Consider the following 20,811-nt stretch of genomic DNA (forward strand, 5'->3'; position numbering starts at 1 on the left):
TTCAGTTCAGCACTACCAAAGTCCTGAAGTGCAGATTTATTGAAGTTCTACTGTACTCAGTCATGCCTTCGAAATCTATAGACTTTAGAGCCTTTTGCTGGCCATCTTTTGTGTACGTTAGACAATATATATGAGCTTTTTCAAAGCTCTGTCCTACCCTTATTTAGGCCATTCTGTTCAACACTGGTTAGCTGGCTAGCTTTAGCACCAGGTTAAAGCATATTTTGTCTTTAAAGTTTTGAATCTTGTTTTCAACTGAATCTGTGGCTTCATCTCCTCCAGACTTGCATCTGAGGACTTTACTTTTCTGCTGGTTCTTCTGACTCCCTGAGTATTCTTGTTTTGAACTAATGGGTCCAATTCCAATTTTGAAAGAAAATATTATTAGATTTTTGTTGTGTTAGGGCATCAAAGGGTATAGAGTGGATTTAGGTAGAGGAAGTTGATATGCTGATTGACTGTAATCCAAATAAATGGCAGATAAGCTCAAGGGGCTGAATTAATACTGTTTCTCGGTGATAAGTTGTTGATAGTGGACGCAAAATTAGAGAGATGTAGAGTAACATACTGCTAAAGGTCAAATATTGGAAAAGTTGGGTTTCATTTAGTGAAAGAATAGATCTGTAGCACTTGAGTATTGTATACAGTGTAAGAAAATGAACTGTTTATTAACTAACGGAGTTCTGTTGTGTTCTCTGTTCTGCAGAAAGTGGTAGTCCCGAATCAAGAATCCAGCCGCTTCATTCCCTCATTCATAAGCTTCCAGAAAAGAATCGCGAGATATTGGGCATTCTCATCAAGCATTTGGCCAAGTAAGATGTTAATCACAGAGTGTACATAAACTCTGCTGTTTGTGAGTAACTGTGTGGTCTACAAGATTAAGAAACTGAACAGGGAATAGTTTTTGTCTTTAAAACAAATTGCTGGTTATATTATTTTTGTAAAATATGAATTGCCTACTCCAACTAACAGCTGAATATAATGGTCAGTACTTTGAGGAAAGTTTCTAAAAAATTACCAACAACATCTGCAAACAACAAAATGTTAATATTTTGTCCCAGTATTTAAATTTTCTAAACAATTTAAGAGCTTCCTGGATTATCAGCAGGAGCAGAATGTAGTAGCATTAGAATTAATAGTTCTGCAATAATGGTAAATATTTGCCATTGTTGCAGAATGCGATCACATGAGAGTCGCTAGCGAAAGTTGTGTTGATTATTATCATAATGAATAAATGTTCATTGCTGTTTTGGGTTTACACTTGATAAATTTGCATCAGTGGAAAAGTATAGTTTGATCAACTAGGAAAGGTGGGAAGAGATGGAATTTGCGACCCAGTTGTCTTAGAATTAAAGGATGCTGCTTCTGGATATTAGGGAAATCTATCACACCTAGTTTGAAGACTAACTCAAGAACTCTGGGATGAGCTCAGGGGGTCCTAATGTCACAATGGAAGCTGTATTCAAAAAATTCATTAACCATCTTCAAAATGTCTGGTACTGGAGCATATTCTGCCCTTGGGGTATATAGCAAAATATTAACTTCTGCAACAAATCTTTAGCCCTGAACATGGACGGTAGATTAAATTTAAAATGCATCTCTGGACAATAGGTTCTAGAGCTGTCGAAATAGCAGTTACTCTTGACTTGAGAATATTCAGACTCCCTGCTTTGCAGACCTGCCATTAGTTCAAAGTCAAAGTAAAATTTATCATCAGAGCACATACAACCCTGAGATACTTTTTTTCTGCCGACATAGTCAGCAAATCTATAGAATAGTAACTGTAAACAGGATCAGTGAAAGAACAATAGCATACAAGACAACAAACTGTGCAAATACAAGTATAAATAAATAGCAATAAATAACCAGAGCATGAAGTAACACAATAAACAGTCATTAAAGTGAAATCATTGGTTGTGAGAACATCTCAATAGTTAAGTGTAGTTATTCTCTTTTGTTCAAAAGCCTGATGGTTGAAACTCTTGTACCTCCTACCTGATGGCAACAGCGAGAAATGACATGACCTGGGTGGTGAGGATCTTTGATGGATGCTGCTTTCCTATGACAACGTTTCATGTAAACATGCTTAATGGTTGGGAGGGCTTTACACGTGATGTACTGGGCTAAGTCCATTTCCTCTTGTAGGATTTTCCATTCAATGGCATTGGTGTTCCCATACCAGGCTGTAATGCAGCAGTCAGCACACTTTCTTCCACACGTGTAGAAGTTTGTCAAGGTTTCTAATGTCATACTGAATCTCCACAGACTCCTAAGGAAACTGTTGTGTTTTCTTTGTAATTACATTTATGTGATGGGTCCAGAACAGGTACCCTGTGATAGTGACAGCCAGGAATTTAAAGTTACGGATCCCCTTCACCTCTGTACACCTGCTATATTGAGAAGTGACTTTGCTCTGGGTGTTGTTGGTCTCCCTTGATGTATTCAAATTAACAGTTTATTATCATTGCTCTATTACTGTCTCTGTCAAGTTGCTTGCAGCCAATGCAGATTTCAAAGATACATCTCCATGGGAAGTTAAGCAACAGATTTTTTTGTTTACTTCTAAATGGCAACTTGTCAGTGCAGTCACTCGTTTACTGTCATCTCCAGTGAAAAATTGAAAGTTCACAATTTCAAAGTAAAATGTATTATCAGAGTACATGCATTCACCACATACAACACTGAGATTCTTTTTCTGTGGGCATACTTAGCAAATCTATAGAACAGTAAGTGTAAGCAGGATCAATGAACAACAAACTGTGCAAATATAAATAGATAGCAATAAATAATGAGTATGAAATAGCAAGGTAATGAGTCCTTAAAGTGAGACCATCGGTTGTGGGAACACCAGGAATAGAAAGAGTGCAGTTATCCCCTTTTGTTCAAGAGACTGATGGTTGGGAAGGTTTTTTCACGTGATGTACTGGCCAAATCCACTACCTTTTGTAGGAATTTCTGCTCAAAGGTGTTCCCATACCAGACCATGATGCAGCCAATCAATACACTTTCCACCACGCATCTGTTTGCCAAGGTTTTTGTTGACATGCCAAATCTCCACAGACTCTTGAGGAGTTAGAGGCACTGTTGTGCTTTCTTCGCAATTATATTTATATGATAGGTTCAGGGCAGGTCCTCTGAGATATTGACACCCAAGAATTTAAAATTACTGATACTTGCCACCTCTGATCCGCTTGAGTACTGGCTAATGGACCTCTAGTTTTCCTCTCCTAATGTCTACAGTCAGTTCCTTGGTCTTAGTGACATTGAGTGAGAGGTTTATATTTTTATATTCCTTAAAAATCTAATTTCTGCAAAGGTGTAGTTGGTTTGCAAAGGTGATCTGTTCACAATAAGATTATAATTGAACCAGGTTTTCAGCAAGTTGTTTATCATCATTTTATATTTGCATGCACATGTATATAAAGTCAAAATAACAATCAGTTTTGATAAGTTAGGTCAGATAAAATAAAATATAATTCTTAAAAAATATATATATCCTAATGTATTAAAACTGATTTTTATTACACATCCTTTTATATATCATTTCCATAACCTGGATCCAGTCTGAATGAAATTAGGCACTGCAGATAATGGTGCAATATGAGCAGAATAATTGGGAAAGAAAATTGTATCATTCTACAATAGATAGTTGATGACACTTGTTCCTTCAGGTTGTCATTGCTGGCAGGAGGTGATGGAGATATGCTTCCACTACCTGTTAAATGACCTCAATGGTGAGCATCTCAGATAGCCAGTTGCAACTAAGTCCAGCTTCATTTGTGACTTAGCTACCAAGCCTGGCGGAACCATTTCTCCTTACAGGTGGAGGGGCAAAGGCAGGTTACTGGCATCTTAAAACCAACTGCTTCTGGCAGTGGGGCTTGATAGCCATGGTTAGTAGCTCATCGGGGAGAAGCAAAACTCTGATCTCAAACCTCTGCTGCCTTGTGACTATACGCAGTCATGGGGAAGGCTTCAGGAGTAAACCCCAAGAAAAAAAATCTTGAGCTGGTAGTCCTACGATCAGTTTAACGCTGAATGGCATCTCCTGGGATGCCACTAGTGTCAAACTGTATTGGTCTCTGCCATTTCTTTGGATTCATCAGCTGCGTGGAGAGAGGAGTCACTTGCTCTCCATGTGGTACTGCCCTAGCTTGTGTATTGAGTTCGACAACTAGTGCGCAGCATCCATGGTTGACCCCGACCAACAGAGAGCATCTCAGTTGATGATAATGTATTCAGTTAATTTGCTGTAAACAGATGAGTGCTACAAGTAGGAAAGTAGAAGACTTATTGAAATTGCATGATTTTTAAAAAAAATGCATGTTAATTGTACTGTTAATCGCACCGTTATACAAAAAAGAAAAAGTTTACCAAAAGAAAATGTCCACTGAAAAATGCTTTGCGTCAACAATCTCCTAATGATATTTAAAATTTTCAGCTGGTTCAGATCTTTCTGGGGTTTTGTCTGCATCTTTGCAACCTTCTCTAGTTCCCATTACCATATTTGTACATTCCTCCACTTCTGCCTTCCAGTACATCCTCAATTTCCTTTACTCCACAATGGTGACCATATACTTCCATTTTCACGAGCTTGTACAAATGTAGTTTATTTTACTGAGAAACTATAAAAGGTGACAGGTGAACATGCCTGGGTGTGTGTGAGATATCAGCCCATCAGTCTCCAAATACTCCAGCTGACAATGTAGCCTGACTGACTCTTTCCTCTCCCCTCCCCCTGGTAACTCTCCTTCCTGCTCTCTTGCAACTCTTACACTTTTTCTCTCTGCTCTCTGACTATTCCATCTCTCCTCCCTTCTCAGCCGTGCTTCAGCTTCCTCTCTTCCTCCTTTCTCTTCACTCTTCCCTCATCCTCCCACCCCACCTCCCATGATCACAAGCATTCTTGCTGCTTTTCCCTTTTGCTCCCTGCCTTGCTCTCTTGTGAGCTCTTCCTCCCTTGCCCTCATTCTCATGAGCTCTCTTCCTCGCTCTCATTCACTCTCTTCCTCGCTCTTATCCACATTCTTCCTCACTCTTACCCACACTCTTCCTCGCTCTTACCCACTCTCTTCCTCGCTCTTACCCACTCTCTTCCTCGCTCTTATCCACTCTCTTCCTCGCTCTTACCCACACTCTTCCTCGCTCTTACCCACTCTCTTCCTCGCTCTTACCCACTCTCTTCCTCGCTCTTACCCACTCTCTTCCTCGCTCTTACCCACTCTCTTCCTCGCTCTTACCCACTCTCTTCCTCGCTCTTACCCACTCTCTTCCTCGCTCTTACCCACTCTCTTCCTCGCTCTTACCCACTCTCTTCCTCGCTCTTACCCACTCTCTTCCTCGCTCTTACCCACTCTCTTCCTCGCTCTTACCCACTCTCTTCCTCGCTCTTACCCACTCTCTTCCTCGCTCTTACCCACTCTCTTCCTCGCTCTTACCCACACTCTTCCTCGCTCTTATCCACTCTCTTCCTCGCTCTTACCCACACTCTTCCTCGCTCTTACCCACTCTCTTCCTCGCTCTTACCCACTCTCTTCCTCGCTCTTACCCACACTCTTCCTCGCTCTTATCCACTCTCTTCCTCGCTCTTACCCACTCTCTTCCTCGCTCTTACCCACTCTCTTCCTCGCTCTTACCCACACTCTTCCTCGCTCTTACCCACTCTCTTCCTCGCTCTTATCCACACTCCTCCTCGCTCTTACCCACACTCTTCCTCGCTCTTACCCACACTCTTCCTCGCTCTTACCCACTCTCTTCCTCGCTCTTATCCACTCTCTTCCTCGCTCTTATCCACTCTCTTCCTCGCTCTTATCCACTCTCTTCCTCGCTCTTACCCACTCTCTTCCTCGCTCTTATCCACTCTCTTCCTCGCTCTTACCCACTCTCTTCCTCGCTCTTATCCACACTCCTCCTCGCTCTTACCCACACTCTTCCTCGCTCTTACCCACTCTCTTCCTCGCTCTTATCCACTCTCTTCCTCGCTCTTATCCACTCTCTTCCTCGCTCTTACCCACTCTCTTCCTCGCTCTTACCCACTCTCTTCCTCGCTCTTACCCACTCTCTTCCTCGCTCTTACCCACTCTCTTCCTCGCTCTTACCCACTCTCTTCCTCGCTCTTACCCACACTCTTCCTCGCTCTTATCCACACTCTTCCTCGCTCTTATCCACACTCCTCCTCGCTCTTACCCACACTCTTCCTCGCTCTTACCCACACTCTTCCTCGCTCTTATCCACTCTCTTCCTCGCTCTTATCCACACTCCTCCTCGCTCTTACCCACTCTCTTCCTCGCTCTTACCCACTCTCTTCTTCTGTACCATCCACACTCCCCCACCTTGCATGCCCTCTTTATCCTCTACATGTGCTTTACATACTCTCAGACTCTCCCCACCCTTCCAACTGTATTTCTCTAGTTTCTTTCTCACTCTTCTGCTCCCCCAAACCTCTCTGTAGGTGTGATAGAGCGATAGGGGTAGGGGTCTTATTTGGTTAATGTGGTTGAAACTGAATTATCAAATGAGGTCAAAATGTATTTCTGTAAAGAGACTTGCTCAGTAGTATGTGGCTTACTTTACACTGGGTATAATAATTGGTCGCTCCCTTTCCTTCACAGCGTATCTAATAAGGCAAAGCTGAACCTGATGACTGTTGCAAACCTGGGAGTTGTATTTGGACCGACTCTGATGAGAGCTCGGCAGGAAAGTGTGGCTGCCATCATGGATCTCAAGTTTCAAAACATCATTGTGGAAATTCTAATTGAAAACTGCGAAAAGGTCAGTTCATGTTCCTCCATGCTCCCATGCCATGAAGGACATTATCAGGCCCTCTCAGAGCATTTCCATCTGCCTTGTTCCTCCAATTCCCTCCTACCTCTTATCATCATATTCATCAACCCCCTGTGAATGATCCTGCCATGCACTAGGGATAGCTTACCATAACTAATTAACCCAAAAACCTGCATGTTTTTGGAATTTGGAAGGGAATGAGAACACCCAAGGGAAACTGACGTGTCATGATGAACACATAAACTGCACTGAAACATCATCTGAGGCCAATATCGAACCTGGGTGCCTGGAGTTCAGTTAAGAGCACTAAGTGCTGTGCCACTATTTGAACCCTAGGTGACAAATGCGTTTCATTTTTACAGACATCCTTAAGTCAATTTTGTCCATAAGTTGGAAGGTGCACACGGTTACCTCACCTTCACAGGACCTTAATGAATGGCATCGTATGGCTGATAAATAATTTACTAAGCGTAGAGAAAGAAGACTAGTTTTGCCATTCATAGAAATGTACCTATGTACATGTGTGTGTATGTAGCATGTGACATTCTAATGAATTTAGTAACACTATGGGAGTTCACACATACAAGCAGGTATTCATAAGTCAAATGATCTCAGCCATTTAGTAGTTCCATTTAATATCAGAGAATGATATTAAAGCTGAGGATGATCTTTAGTATCATAGTTATAAAATTCAGTATACAATGCAATCTCATTATTTACAATATGAAATTAAAATGAGCGTACTCTCCATTCTCCTCAATACTGATTTAATCAATCCTCTCAATTTCACAAGTGAACTTCAGTCTTGCTCAGAGAACTTGAATTGAATTGAATGATCTTTATTATCATTATACATAGGTACAATGAAACTCTGTTCAGCTTCCTCTCAAGCAATTAAATAAAGTGGTAGATAAAACAAGACGGTAATAGAAAAACAGTATTAAATAGATAAGTAGCAGAAAATAAGTTGCAGCAATAAAGATCATTCAACTTCACTTTGAGTAGCACCCTTGTATTTCACAATATTCCGTGAGACATGAACTGGTTCTAGATTAAGCTGGATTTAGTAGGTAAAGGTTTACAGAAACATTTTCAAGCTAATTTTCAGTTCAGCGATTGCTATTTTATTGTATTTTGGTGATATGTAGTTTACTGTTATGCATGTAATCAATGTAATCAAAATATAATGGCACGGAAGTACTCTGTTTGTACATCTGGCCCAGAATGGCATGTGATGTCATTGTACACATGTTCCTCCGGTGGTATAATTAATCCATGTTTCTCACAGGAGCTGATCAGAATGCACCAAATTGAGTGTAATAGTGATTTCAAAACAGGAGGTTTTTGAGAATTATTTGCTACTAATTCTGATTTTGATTTGCATTTCATTATCTGTCCACTTTGTTCAGATCCACACCTCCTTTTTAGCAATCTACCATACACCTAGTAAAGTTATGTGTGTAATACCCTGGTTAAGATTTTTAATGTTTTGCTGTGAGGTAGTTTACATTAGCAGTTTTCTGTAAAAGCAGCGTGCCGTGCTGGAAAGTGTGTTTTGCCATCAGCTAAGATAAAGACTCACGTTGTCCAACTTAGGAATGCGTGTCAGCCAGTCAGGATTGCGGGATGTGAGAGAAGGTTCCAGAGAGTTGCGGGGAAGAGTTTTCTGAAGGACAATAGTCTGGCTTGGGGTCTTTTGGTGAGAGTTGAGGAGTGGGGCACAAGGGAAGATGCCACAAAATGACATTGGAAGAGAAGTTCCCGTTGCAAGAAGTGCCTTGTGCAGATGAATGGCTCCAGAGAGGAAGGGCCAGTACTCCTGAGAGAACCAGCTCGTTCGAGATGCTCTTTGAAGGGAGTTCAGAATGTGCCGGACGCTTTCACGCTGGCTGTGGGACAAGCTCGTGAGTAAAGAGATACCGCCCTGACTATCCCAGGATGAGCTCCAGTGTTAGCTGCACATTAGATTGGTTTAACTGTAATAAGCCCTTTTATTTTTCTGTAACTGTTCACTAAAGTTAAAAATTTAGTAAATATAGTTCCTTAGTAATTTTATGCTAGTGATGAACTCACATTTCTTGCTGGCCGATAACTGTGTATGGGCAGTATTTACACAGCATTTGCTTAAATAAAGGTTCCTTTAATCAGAACATCATAACGTTCCTGTTTGGTTGAACCCCAAATCATACTGACATTAGACATATATTGTTTATGAAAGATGTCCTTCTCACTGCTGAGTCACCTGGCTTTAGCAGAGCTACCTAACAAGCCAAGTCTGTATACAAGCCCCAGTGAGAGGGTTACTTGTGAAATATAGCTGACTTTCTGGAAATACTCAGCAAGCTGGGAAGCAATAGTAGAAAGGCAAACAGAGTTAATATTTGAATTCATTGACTCCCTCAATGTCAAAATGTATTACCTCAGTTTTATGTTTATTTGTAAATGATATTATTTACGTAGAGTATATTGTATTTGTTTATAAAATGGTAAAAACACTATTACTTGGGTTAATTCAAAGTACCAATTGGTGTTGTGAAGGAATAGTGGAATTGATCAGTGAGATCAAAAATATTTAAATAGCTTTCAAAGATTTAACTTTATGTGACAGTAAACGTTCTGGACAATAGATGGATTGATTTTTACCTTTAAATTGACTCGAGGTCAGAAAAAATGCAAATAATTTAGAATAGGAACTATAATTTCCTTAAATGTATCTATTCTTTGTTTAGAATGATTAGACAGATTTGTGGCCAGTTAAAGCTTGAATATATAAAGCAATGCTTGTATACCAACAGGTTCTTTCTGAGTTTACGCAGTAAACTCCAAGTTAAGAACATAAGAAATAGGAGCAGGAATAGGCCATCCAGCTTGCCAAGCCTGATCTGGCCATGGACTCACCTCCACCTACCTGCCTTTTTCCCAAAACCTTAATTCCCCTATTATGCAAAAATCTATCCAACCTTGTCTTAAGTATATGTACTGAGGTAGCCTCCACTGCTTCATTGGGCAAAGAAATCCATAGATTCACTACTCTTTGGGAAAAGCAGTTCCTCTTCATCTCTGTCCTAAATTTACTTACCCAAATCTTGAGGCTATGTCTCCTAGTTCTAGTCTCACCTACCAGTGGAAACAACTTTCCTGTCTCTATATTATCTACCCCTGTCATAATTTTATATGTTTCTATAAGATCTACTCTTGTCATTCTGAATTCCAACCAGTACAGTACCAGGCAGCTCAATCTCTCCTCGTAGTCTAATCCCATTATCTCTGGAATCAACTTCCTCTGCACTGCTTTCAAAGTCAATATATCATCCTTCAAGTAAGGAGACCAGAACTGCAAGCAGTACTCCAGCTGTGGCCTCACCAGTATCCTATACAGTTGCAGCATAATCTCCCCGCTCTTGAATCCATTTCCTCTAGCAATGAAGACCGACATTCCATTTGCCTTCTTGATAGCCTGCTGTTCATGCAAACCAACCTTTCGCGATTCATGCATTCCCAAGATTCCCAAGTCCTTCTGCACAGCAGCAAGCTGCAATCTTTTACCATTTAAATAATAATTTCATCTTACATTTTTCCTTCCAAAGCGGATGACCTCACATTTACCAACATTGTACACCATCTGCCAGACCTTTGCCCTTTCACTTAATCTATCTATATCTTTCTGTAAGCTCTGTTTGCTCTACACAATTTGCTTTTCCACTCAATTTAGTGTCATCAGCAAATTTAGATACACTACAGTTGGTCCTCTTTTCCAGATCGCTAATGTATATCATGAACAGTTGCGGGTCCAGCACTGACTCCTGCGGCACACCACTCACCACTGATTGCCAACCGGAGAAACACCCATGTATCCCAACTCTCCGCTTTCTATTGCTCAACAAATTCTCTGTCCATGCTAATTCATCACCCCCAACTATGTGCATCTTGCATATAAAATTCTTGCCTGATATATATGTTAGAATTCTTTGAGGAAATAACAGGCAGGGTAGACAAAGCCGAGTCAGTGGATGTTAATTTACTTGTTTTTGTCAGAAGACCTTTGATATGGTGCTGCACATGGTATTACAAGAAATGTACTAACATGGATGATTATTTGACCGGCAGGAGGCAGAGAGTAGGAATAAAGTGGGGCTTTTCTGGTTGACTGCTGGCAACTAATGGTGTGCCGCACAGGTTGGTGTTGGGACGGACCGCTTATTTTCATGTTGTATATCACAGCATGATATGGATGAAGGAAATTATTATAGCTTTGTGACCAAGTTTGTGGACGATATGAAGATAGGTGGAGGGGCTGGTAGTGTTGAGGAAGCAGGGTGTATGCAGAAGGACTTAAACAATTGGGAGAATGGGCAAAGAAGTGGCAGACGGAATATAATGTAGGGAAGTGTATGGTCATGCACTTTGTTAGAAGGAATAAAGATGAGAAGAAAATTCAAAAAATCTAAGGTGCAGAGAGCCTCAGGAATCTTTGTGCAGGATTCCCAAAAGGTTAACTTGCAGGTTGAGCCAGTGTTAAGGAAGGCAAGTGCAATGTTATCATTCATTTTGAGAGGACTAGAATATAAAAGCAAGGGTATATCTGTTCTCTTCTGTGAGCTGTCAAATATCACTCTCTCTCTCATCCACTATCTCTTTTACTTACTCACTCTTGCTTACAGCACCATTGCTTTTCATTGTAACAGTGAAGACAAACTTAACATTTATAACTTTTGCTTAGTAAACAAATGAACTACCTGACTAGACCCAATCTTTTTAAATGTGCTTTAATCTTTTGGTGAGTTACCTATGGTTATAAACATGCTTATTCATCAGTGCAGCTTTTCTCCTTTCAACCAGCTGTTGGGTCCAAATGTTTAATTATCATTTTTTTTTACAATTCAACAATTAATAATCTGCTTGTGTTTCGTATAATTTCTTTCACACAAGGAGCTGCTTCCTATGATTCCTGGTGGTTATAGTATGCATAACAGTTTAATATGCCTCTAGTAGTTATACAGTGTATAATTTGGGAAAGTTCTGGAAGCTTTGCACTAAGTGAATGAGTATTTTCTCATCGGTTAATTTTACAATATTTCATAATTGGATTGTTGTTATCTATGGAATTTTCTTATCTGTTAGGTTAAAATAGTTCTTTTATGCTAGGCACCATCTTTAGGTCCTCTTTCCTTCAAGTACTAAGACCTCCTGTCGCTGTTCTCTTCTTCGTATCAACTCTTAATAAAACAATTGAGAAGCAACAGGTTTTATGCATTGGTCCTGACTTCTAAAAGAATCTTTAATTGAAATACCAGAATCCAACAAATTGGTATAGTGGTCGAGGATATCACCAAGTTTTGAATTTGTTACACTCTAAGACAAAGTGGAGTTAAACTGATAAGATTAGTGAAACAGGCCAGACGAAAAATACTAACAGTGTTAAATCACAAACAAGAGAAAATCTGCAGATGCTGAAAATTAAATTAATACAAACAAAATGCTGATGGAACTCAGCAGGCCAGGCAGCATTTATGGAAAAGAGTACAGTCGATGTTTTGGATGAGGCCCTTCAGCAGGACTGGAGAAAAAGATGAGAAATCTAATTAAAAATTAATCATTTACATTCAAAATGGCGGCACAACGCAGTTTGCAGCGGCTTCTCTGGAGCTGATATCTGTTACTTGTTAAGCGGGGTGCCGTGCACAATCCTAATCTGATGAAAAATGGACGTGGGAGCACAGAGGAACATCTGGAAATCTCCAGGAGGACCTTCTTCATTGCTATTCCTGTTGTGAGGTCTGGGTCTCTGCTGAGAAGAACAGGCCCCCAGTCCTCGGGGCCACGTTGCCGGTGGCCGTTGGCGGGGGCGTTGTAGTGCACTCGGCAGAGGATGGTGCTCAGAGAGGCTGTGCCGGAGGGGACGGTCGGAGGCTGGGAGGTTTGACGGACTCGGAGTCCGCTGCGGTTGGGGCGCTTTCATTGTGTGCTGCGTCTGCGAGGCTGAGTCCGGCAATGCCTTGGAAGTCCATAGCGGGGTATTCCCTTCTATTGCCTGTGTGGGATGACGAGTCTGTTGGGACCCTGAGGACTTGTGGAAACTGTGTGGTGGTTTCTTTTGAACTTATAGTCTTTTAACATCTTTGGACTATTTTTACTGTGCTCATGGTCTTTTTTTAATCAATTATAGTATTGTCTGCACTGTTGTAACTATATGTTAACTGTAACTATGTGGTTTTGTGTAGGTCTTGTAGCTTTAGTTTTTGGTTTGTTGGGTGATAGAGTTGGTCTCCTGACTTGGTGTGTCTGGGTAGTTTTGTTTTATCTGGTGGATTTGGAGCTCCTTTCCGGGGAACACACTAAGATGGTAGCATGATATTAATATGCAGCAGCCTCTCCAGACTCTGGATTGGGGATTGCCAAAAGTTATGTAGATTTTCTGGTGGTGTCTGTTTTGTCGTGTGCTTTTGTGATAACATTCTGGAGGAACATTGTCTCATTTTTTAACTGCATTGCATTTGTGGTTTCTAAATGACAATAAACTGAATTGAAAAAGGTAAGGGTGGGGAGGAAGAAGTACAAGGTAGTAGGTGAAACTAGGAGGGGGGAGGGATGAAGTAAAGAGCTGGGAAATCGATTGGTGAAAGAAAATGGGGGTAAACGAGGACAGAAAGCCATGGGATAAAGGGAAGGGGGAGATGATGGGCAGGTAAGGAGATGAGGTGAGCAAGGGAAATAGAAATGGTGAAGGAGAGAAATGTGGGGGGGTGCAGTTACTGGGAATTCAAGAAATCGGATTGGAGGCTACCCAGACAGGATATAAAGTGTTACTCCTCCAATCTGAGTGTGGCCTCATTGCAGCAGTAGTGGAGGGCATTGCTTGATATTATGGAATGGGAATGGGAAGTAGAACTGAAATGGGTGGCCGCAAGGAGAGCCTGCTCTTCTCTGGTGGATGGAGCATAGGTGCTCAGTGAAGCGGTCTCCCAATCTACGTCGGGTCTTATTGATATACAGGAGGCCATACTGGGAGCACCAGATACAGAAGATGACCCCAACAGACTTGCAGGTGAAATGTCGCCTCTCCTGGAAGGACTGTTTGGGGCCCTAAATGGTAGTGAGGGAGGAGGTGTAGGGGCTGGTGTGGCACTTGTTCTGCTTGCAAGGATAAGAGCCAGGAGGGAGATCAGTGAGGAGGAAGGAATGGAGAAGGGAGTCATGTAGGGAGTGATCCCTGTGGAAAGTTGGGGGGAAGGGAAAGATGTGCTTGGTGGTGGGATCCCGTTGGAGATGGCAGAAGTTATGGAGAATTACGTGCTGGATGCAGAGGCTGGTGGGGTGGTAGGTGAGGACAAGAGGAACCCTAACCCTGGTGGTGTGAGTGCAGATGTTTGAAATGGGAGCGATGTGGATGAGGGTATTGTTGATGGTGGAGGAAGGGAAGCCCCTTTCTTTGAAGAAGGAGGGCATTTCATTAGCTCTGGAAGGAAAAGCCTCTTCCTGAGAGCAGATGTGACAGAGAAGGAGATGGCGTTTTTACAAGTGACAAGGTGAGAAGGGGTATAGTCCAGGTAGCAGTGAGAATCAATGGGCTTATAAAAGATAACAATGGATAAACTGTCTCTTTCCAGGTAAGGTGACACTTCATGTGTGAGTCTGTTGGTCATTGTTGGATTCGACTGCTTAATTTTAGTTGTCATTTTCTTTGCACTTCAATAATCAATTATCTGCATGTATTTTAAGTAGCCTTTATATACATATTTAATATGCCTTTCGTGGCTGTACAGCTTTTTTGTTCTTTCATTTAGGTGGCTAGTGCTTTCTCATAGGTTGATTTTACAGGAGTATATTGTCTAGTTAGATTATTGTTATTATAGAATTTTCTTACCTTTTGGGTATAAAAGTAGGTGTTTTATGTTAGGTGCCGTCTTTAGATCCTCTCTTCATTAAGTAGTAACACCCCCTATCATTCCTCTGCTCAACTCTGAAGAAAACGATCATGAAGCAACTGGTTTTATGCCTCGGTCCTGACTTCTTAAAGAGCCTAGGATTTAAGCAGCAGAATCCAACAGAGCATTTGCTGTATCTATTGTCTGCTCCCTCCTTTAACAATGAATTAATTCAATCTGATTGCTTTCACCCTCACGTTTTAGAATTTTGCTTTGCTTCTCCTGCCAAGAAAGTGACCAATGACACTCACAGAAAATCTGTCAAAACCCCTAGATTCCTATGTGCTATAAATTAAATTTGATCAGTTGCAGTCTGATCAGTATAACCATTTGGAAATCTAGGTGATGTTTGCATTTTACACTCACCCAGGCCCTGGTTTCTGAACTCGCAGTAAACTCACCACTTTGTGTTGGCCACCTTTTCTTGAAACCTGCCTGGTTCTGTTTCCTGTAGCCCCTTGAAACTTACCGAAGAGTTACTGCCTAACATTGTTTCTTTAAAAAAAAATTAATTTGGAGTATTGATAAAAATGACATGCAGTAGTCCAGAAAATCTACTGTTCTAGTCCTGGTGATTCTGAGGTGAAATTGCCAACAAAGATATGAAAACTGGCACATTTTGGCATCAACATTTCCTGTTGGGCCATGAACAAAAGAGTACAATTCAGGATCGTAAAAATACAGTATTTCAAGAATTATTTCTTTACTGGAGACTGGAATAGATTGCTTGTTAAAATGGTTGAGATTGGGTCATTAATTGTAACTAGGTACAGTTGGATGCTGATAGAATTACAGTGTATGTTCTAAGATGAGCTGGAATGATTTTGTGTATCTTTATCCAGACCAGTCCTGTGACTTTTGTCATCTGTAATAAAATCTATTTTGTCATTCCATATAATTACTATCTTTATCGAAGTCCAGACTTGCTTCGTCTGTCCATGCTTTCATTAAGAAGTTCCCTTCTGTACACATTAGAAGGAAGCAATTTACATGTATATTCAGAGGTAGTCTTTGCCCATATGTACTAGTAGCTGCTCGCAGACTTTCATAATTGGGGTGATTTAAAAAATTACATCTACTTACTGCAAATAAATTCTTCTCAGGCTTCCATCTGGGTACAGGTATGGATTATAACCAACGTTTTGCCATCTTCTTCAGGGATGATCCCTGGGCATATCTAGTCTGGTGTACCGCTGTAGTCCATCCTTCCTGGGAAATAATTTTAACAAGGACAAAGGTCTCGCTTTAAGTAGGAACTGCAATTTGATTGTAAAGGTAGAAGAGCGGAAACCTGATTGGATGAGGACTAACCAATCAAGAGGGATGGACTTGGGGTAGAAACTAGACAAGCCCAGGCATAATCTCTGAAGAAGATGGCAGAGTTTGTAATTGAAATGTCAGTTAGAATCTACCGGGCTGGAAGCCCAATGAGAGTTTATTCATCATATACGCTGGGAAAGCACTAGATCCTTTTTTAAATATCTACTTACTGTTTGGGGGTTCAGTTAGCTTAGTTTTCCCTTTACCCAGAGAACTTGATTATTGTTCATTAAAAAGTCTTAAGATTTGGAATTGTATTTAAAATTTATCCTTGTTCCGTGGTTGTTTCACAACTTGGTATTCAATACACATCTGAAAGCTGTGTTAAGACAGCTACTTGTTTATTATGACAAAGAAGTCAGCCGTTCTTCTCGATAGATCCACTCTGTTTCCCAAATGAGCAAACCCATCGGTCTCTTATCACTTTGCTTATTTTCCTAGCCCCAAAACATTCTCTTATCAAGCTCAGTGTCTCACCCATGACTTGTTATTTCTTTTGTCACTTACCTACACATAAGGGGTAACTTACAAAAGCCAAAACCTCACAATCAACCCTGTTGGTGAAAACTGGAGTATGTGGAGCAAACCCATGTGGTCATGAAGAGAGAGTGCAACAAGTGTCACCCATGATCAGAAGTGGATTTGAGTCTCTGGAGATTGCAGCACTATCATGTCAAACAAATTTCCTCAAGGGTATTAACTGTTGATGCTGAGAATATCTGATGAGTTTAAATTTATTTTGAAGTGTGAAGAAAATCATATCTCAATGTAATTATGGCTCCATTTGTGTTTGTGTGCAACTTGCAGAGATCTATATATGTATCTAACCTAACATATTTCATAAACTTTGTCCCATATGAAGAATGACTTTATAGAACCATAGAAAATTGATTCATCAGGTTGTGGTTTTTATTTTCATGTTAATCACACTTAAGTGATTTAAAGGTAGTTTTAGAAGTGAATTAAATGTTTTAGCTAAAATTATTGTTTTTACTGAGTTTTAAGCTTGTACTCGGGTATATGTACTACACACAAGTAGAAGAGTTCATGCAGTTAAATAATCGTGACACTTTTTAGCTTAATGGCTTTTTCAGATACATGTGCCTTAATGATTAAGAAAATTAAGAATAAGATTAAGCTTTAGGTAGTGCTTAAAATTCATCTGATGAAGGTGATCGGCTGCAAATTGTTTTCTGTCAAGTTGATGTAGTTTCATTTTTTTATCAGTAGGTGTCTCCCTCAAATAAAATAAAATTTTGTGAAGTTGACATGGATTTTTAACTACATGGAATGGACTGCTTGCTGTTTGGTATCAGAATGATGATGCTGCTTTATCTCCATGTGAGACATTTTTTGAAAATGCATTATAGTTAATCAAACTGTTAGTTTCTTTCAGCACAAGTTGCTTTTATCATTTTATGTGAATCTGTCTTCTGTGCAGATTGATCCCCACAGCTTATGTGATTGAAACCCAGTACAGTAGTTTGATCTTAGTAAATTGATCTTAGTTGAATTGTCTTTGTGTTTAAGTCCTACAATGTGTAAAATTCTTGTCTGTTATGTGTAGTAAATGGTGTTAATGTTCTTTTTTGTTCACTCTGGCTCTTCAGGATTTAAATTAATACCGATAACAAAAATCCAAACACGTACACTGCATGCTTCCAGTTAATGAAGAATGCACATAATCAGCCCAGTATCTTTATGATAATTAGTCCCTCATATGGTTTTTTATCATTTATACATTTAAATTACATTATACAGACAGTTGAGATCACAAGAAGCATGACCAGTTGATGCAAAGTTTAATTTATTGCTGTTCTTTTGAAAAGAAGTTTATATGAACATTTATTAACTATGTGAAATAATTCTGGTGCTTGACTTGAATATAACTTTCATTAAAATGGGATTAACAAATCTTTAAACTATGTTAAGCATCAAAACTGTATATAGATGCTTAATTTAAGTTAGGACATCATTCAGATAGGTGAAGAGGAGGTCTGTTCATGTGCAGTAATCTTTTTGAAGATGCAGCTTTTGAATCCATTTTCACTCCTTTGGGAATTTTGTGCAAAATCACGTTACCTGGTGAACTAACAGCATAATAGTTAGTGCAACACTGTTATTGCTCAAGACGTCAGAGTTCGATCCCAGTGTCCTCTGTATGAAGTTTATACACACTCCCTGTGGAACGCGTGAGTTTCCTCTGGGTGCACCGGTTTCCTCCCACAATCCAAAGACATACTGGTTGGTAGGATAATTGGTCATTGTAAATTGCCCTGTGATTAAGTTGGTGTTAAATCCAGTGTTACAAGGCTTGAAGGCTGGAAGGGCTTATTCTGCTCTTTATCTCTAAATAAATAAAATCAAGTAAATAAGTGCTGTGTATAGATGCTGAAATTTACAGGATCCTTTTTAAAGATTTCTTTTCTTTGCTCTTTGCTTTTACAGCTCCAGGTCATTCATACGTTATTTAAGGCTTGATTTATTGAAAAATCTGGTTGTAATTTGTGTTGTACATTAATTTTTTTTGTTTTACTTTTATTTTTTATGATCCTTTTATAATAGCTTGATGCTTATTTTATGGAGGGCTTTTCAGCAAAACCTGCACCTTGTTAATTGCAGATATTCGGGACACTTCCAGATGTTGGCGTGGGTCAGTCAGACATTACTTCAGTGCCACCGCCAAATAGACTGAGCAGAAGGACAATACGTGGACCACGCCTTTCAAGACCCATAGCTGTGTATAATTTTTCTGTGGATCTGGAAAAAGGTAGGAATCTATTCACATTGTATGCAAAGCTGTGATCTTATTATTTCATCACTGCATTTCTTTGCAGTGAATGCCCATGTAGTTTAGGTTTGTGATTTGAAAAATCGATTTCTTTTGTAATTCTCTTATGTCTGTCGGTCGAGTTACACCTCTTTTTCTGGTACAGAAAACTTATTTGCACTCAGCTACTGCGAGGTGGAGACAAAAGCGCAGCTAGTGCCATTGATGTGACTGGATAATGAATGACTTTCCTTCTGAAGACTGCCCTGTCCTGTTACTTGCCAATGCTTGATGAATTTAGTGGTTTAATATTGTTTATGAAAAGGAGAGTGACTTGCGACTGCTGTGATTCATTGCCTAACTTCTATGTAGTCTTTGAAAAGGGAAGTTCCAGGACATCATCTTGAATTGGATCGAGACTCACACTTGATGACTTGGATCATCGGTACTTCTCGGTTCACTGTTGCCCATACATATACAGTGCTTCCTTGAACAACTCTGTTGGGTAGATTTGCTGTGTTAATTGGGAGGTTGCTCTGGTGGGTGAGACCGAAAGCAGGGGTATGGCAAATGGGATAGGGATAGTTGAGGCAAGTATAAAAGGCAAAGCAAGCAAGTTCTGTAGACAGGACATGCAGTGCTAAACATGAAGCAATGAAGGTCAGATAGAGTATACTGCATACATTTTAATGCAGGAAGACTGACACATTAAGGCAATGGAACTCAGTGTTGGATTGGTACATGGCCCTGGATATTATAACCAGAACAGAAAGACGTGTGAGAAGGGCCTATTCTGATATATCAGATTTGGATTTAATATCACTGGCATATATCTCGAAATTTGATTTGCGGCAGTAGCACATTGCAATACACAGGTGTGAATGGGTTCGTTGTTCATTCAGAAATCTGATAGCAGAGGGGAGGAAGCTGTTTCTGAAGCATTGAGTATGTTCCTTCAGGCTCCTATACCACCTCCTTGATGGTAGGAATGAGGAGAGGGCATGTCCTGGGTGATGTGGGTCCTTACTGGTAGATTCTATCTTTTTGAAGGTGTCCTGAATGTAAGGGGAGCTAGTGCCCATGATGGATCTGGCTAAGTTTACAACTTTGCAGCCTTTTTCAGATTCTGTGCAGTGACTCCTCAATACCAGACAGTGCTGCAAGCAGTTAGAATACTCTGAATGATCCATTATAGAAATTTGATATCACATTCTTTTCAAACTCCTAACGAGATATAGCCGCTGTAATGCCTTCTTTGTAATTGCATCAATATGTCGGGCTCAGATGTTGACACCCAAAAACTTGAAACTGCTTACTCTTTCCACTTCTGATTTCTCAATGAGGACTTGTGTATGATCCCGTGACTTCCCTTTCCTGAAGTCCGCAATCAGTTCCTTGGTCTTATTGACATTGAGTGCAAGATTGTTGCTATGACAGCACTCAAACAGCTGATCTATCCTTCTTCTCTATACCACCTCGTCACCATCTGAAATTCTGCCGGTATTTGTGTTGTCAAATTTATAGATGGCATTTGTGGGTGTAGACAAGGTAGAACAGTAGTCTAAGCATGCCTCCATGATGTCCGCCAGGGTCAATTGTCAGTGAGGTGGAGATGTTATTTTCTGATTAGCACAGACTGTGTTCCCCTGGTGAGGAAGTTGAGGATCCAGTTGCAGAGGGATGTATGGAGGCCCAAGTTTGGAGCTTATTGATTGGAACTGAGGTTATGATTGTGTTTAACTCTCAACTCTAGTTAATAAACAACAGCCTGATGTGGCGGTTACTATGATCCTGGTGATCCAAGGCTGAGAGGAGAGCCAGTGAGATAGTATCTGCTGTATACCTATTGTGGCGACAGACAAATTGCAGGTCCTTGCTTAGGCAGGAGTTGAGCCATTACCAACCTCTCAAAGCACTTCATCGCAGTGGATGATGTTGTAATATGAGCAAAGTGCCCAGAGAGACACTGAAGCTAGTAGATACAGAAGTGTTTTATTCAACTAACTGAGACGC

The 20,811-nt window shown here is 40.4% G+C and overlaps 1 protein-coding gene across 2 annotated transcripts in view; it reads left to right on the forward strand.

Moving 5' to 3' along the window:
* Positions 1-20,811, forward strand: part of arhgap10 (Rho GTPase activating protein 10) — a 229,334-nt gene that overhangs the window by 166,276 nt on the left and 42,247 nt on the right. For both annotated transcript variants that reach the window (XM_059965015.1, XM_059965016.1), the window contains 3 exons: positions 707-812; positions 6,612-6,771; positions 18,651-18,798. In XM_059965015.1, coding sequence (XP_059820998.1) covers positions 707-812; positions 6,612-6,771; positions 18,651-18,798 — 414 coding nt within the window. The remainder of the gene's footprint in view (positions 1-706; positions 813-6,611; positions 6,772-18,650; positions 18,799-20,811) is intronic.

This window comes from Hypanus sabinus, chromosome 3 (assembly GCF_030144855.1).
Source record: "Hypanus sabinus isolate sHypSab1 chromosome 3, sHypSab1.hap1, whole genome shotgun sequence".
Lineage (NCBI taxonomy): Eukaryota > Metazoa > Chordata > Chondrichthyes > Myliobatiformes > Dasyatidae > Hypanus > Hypanus sabinus.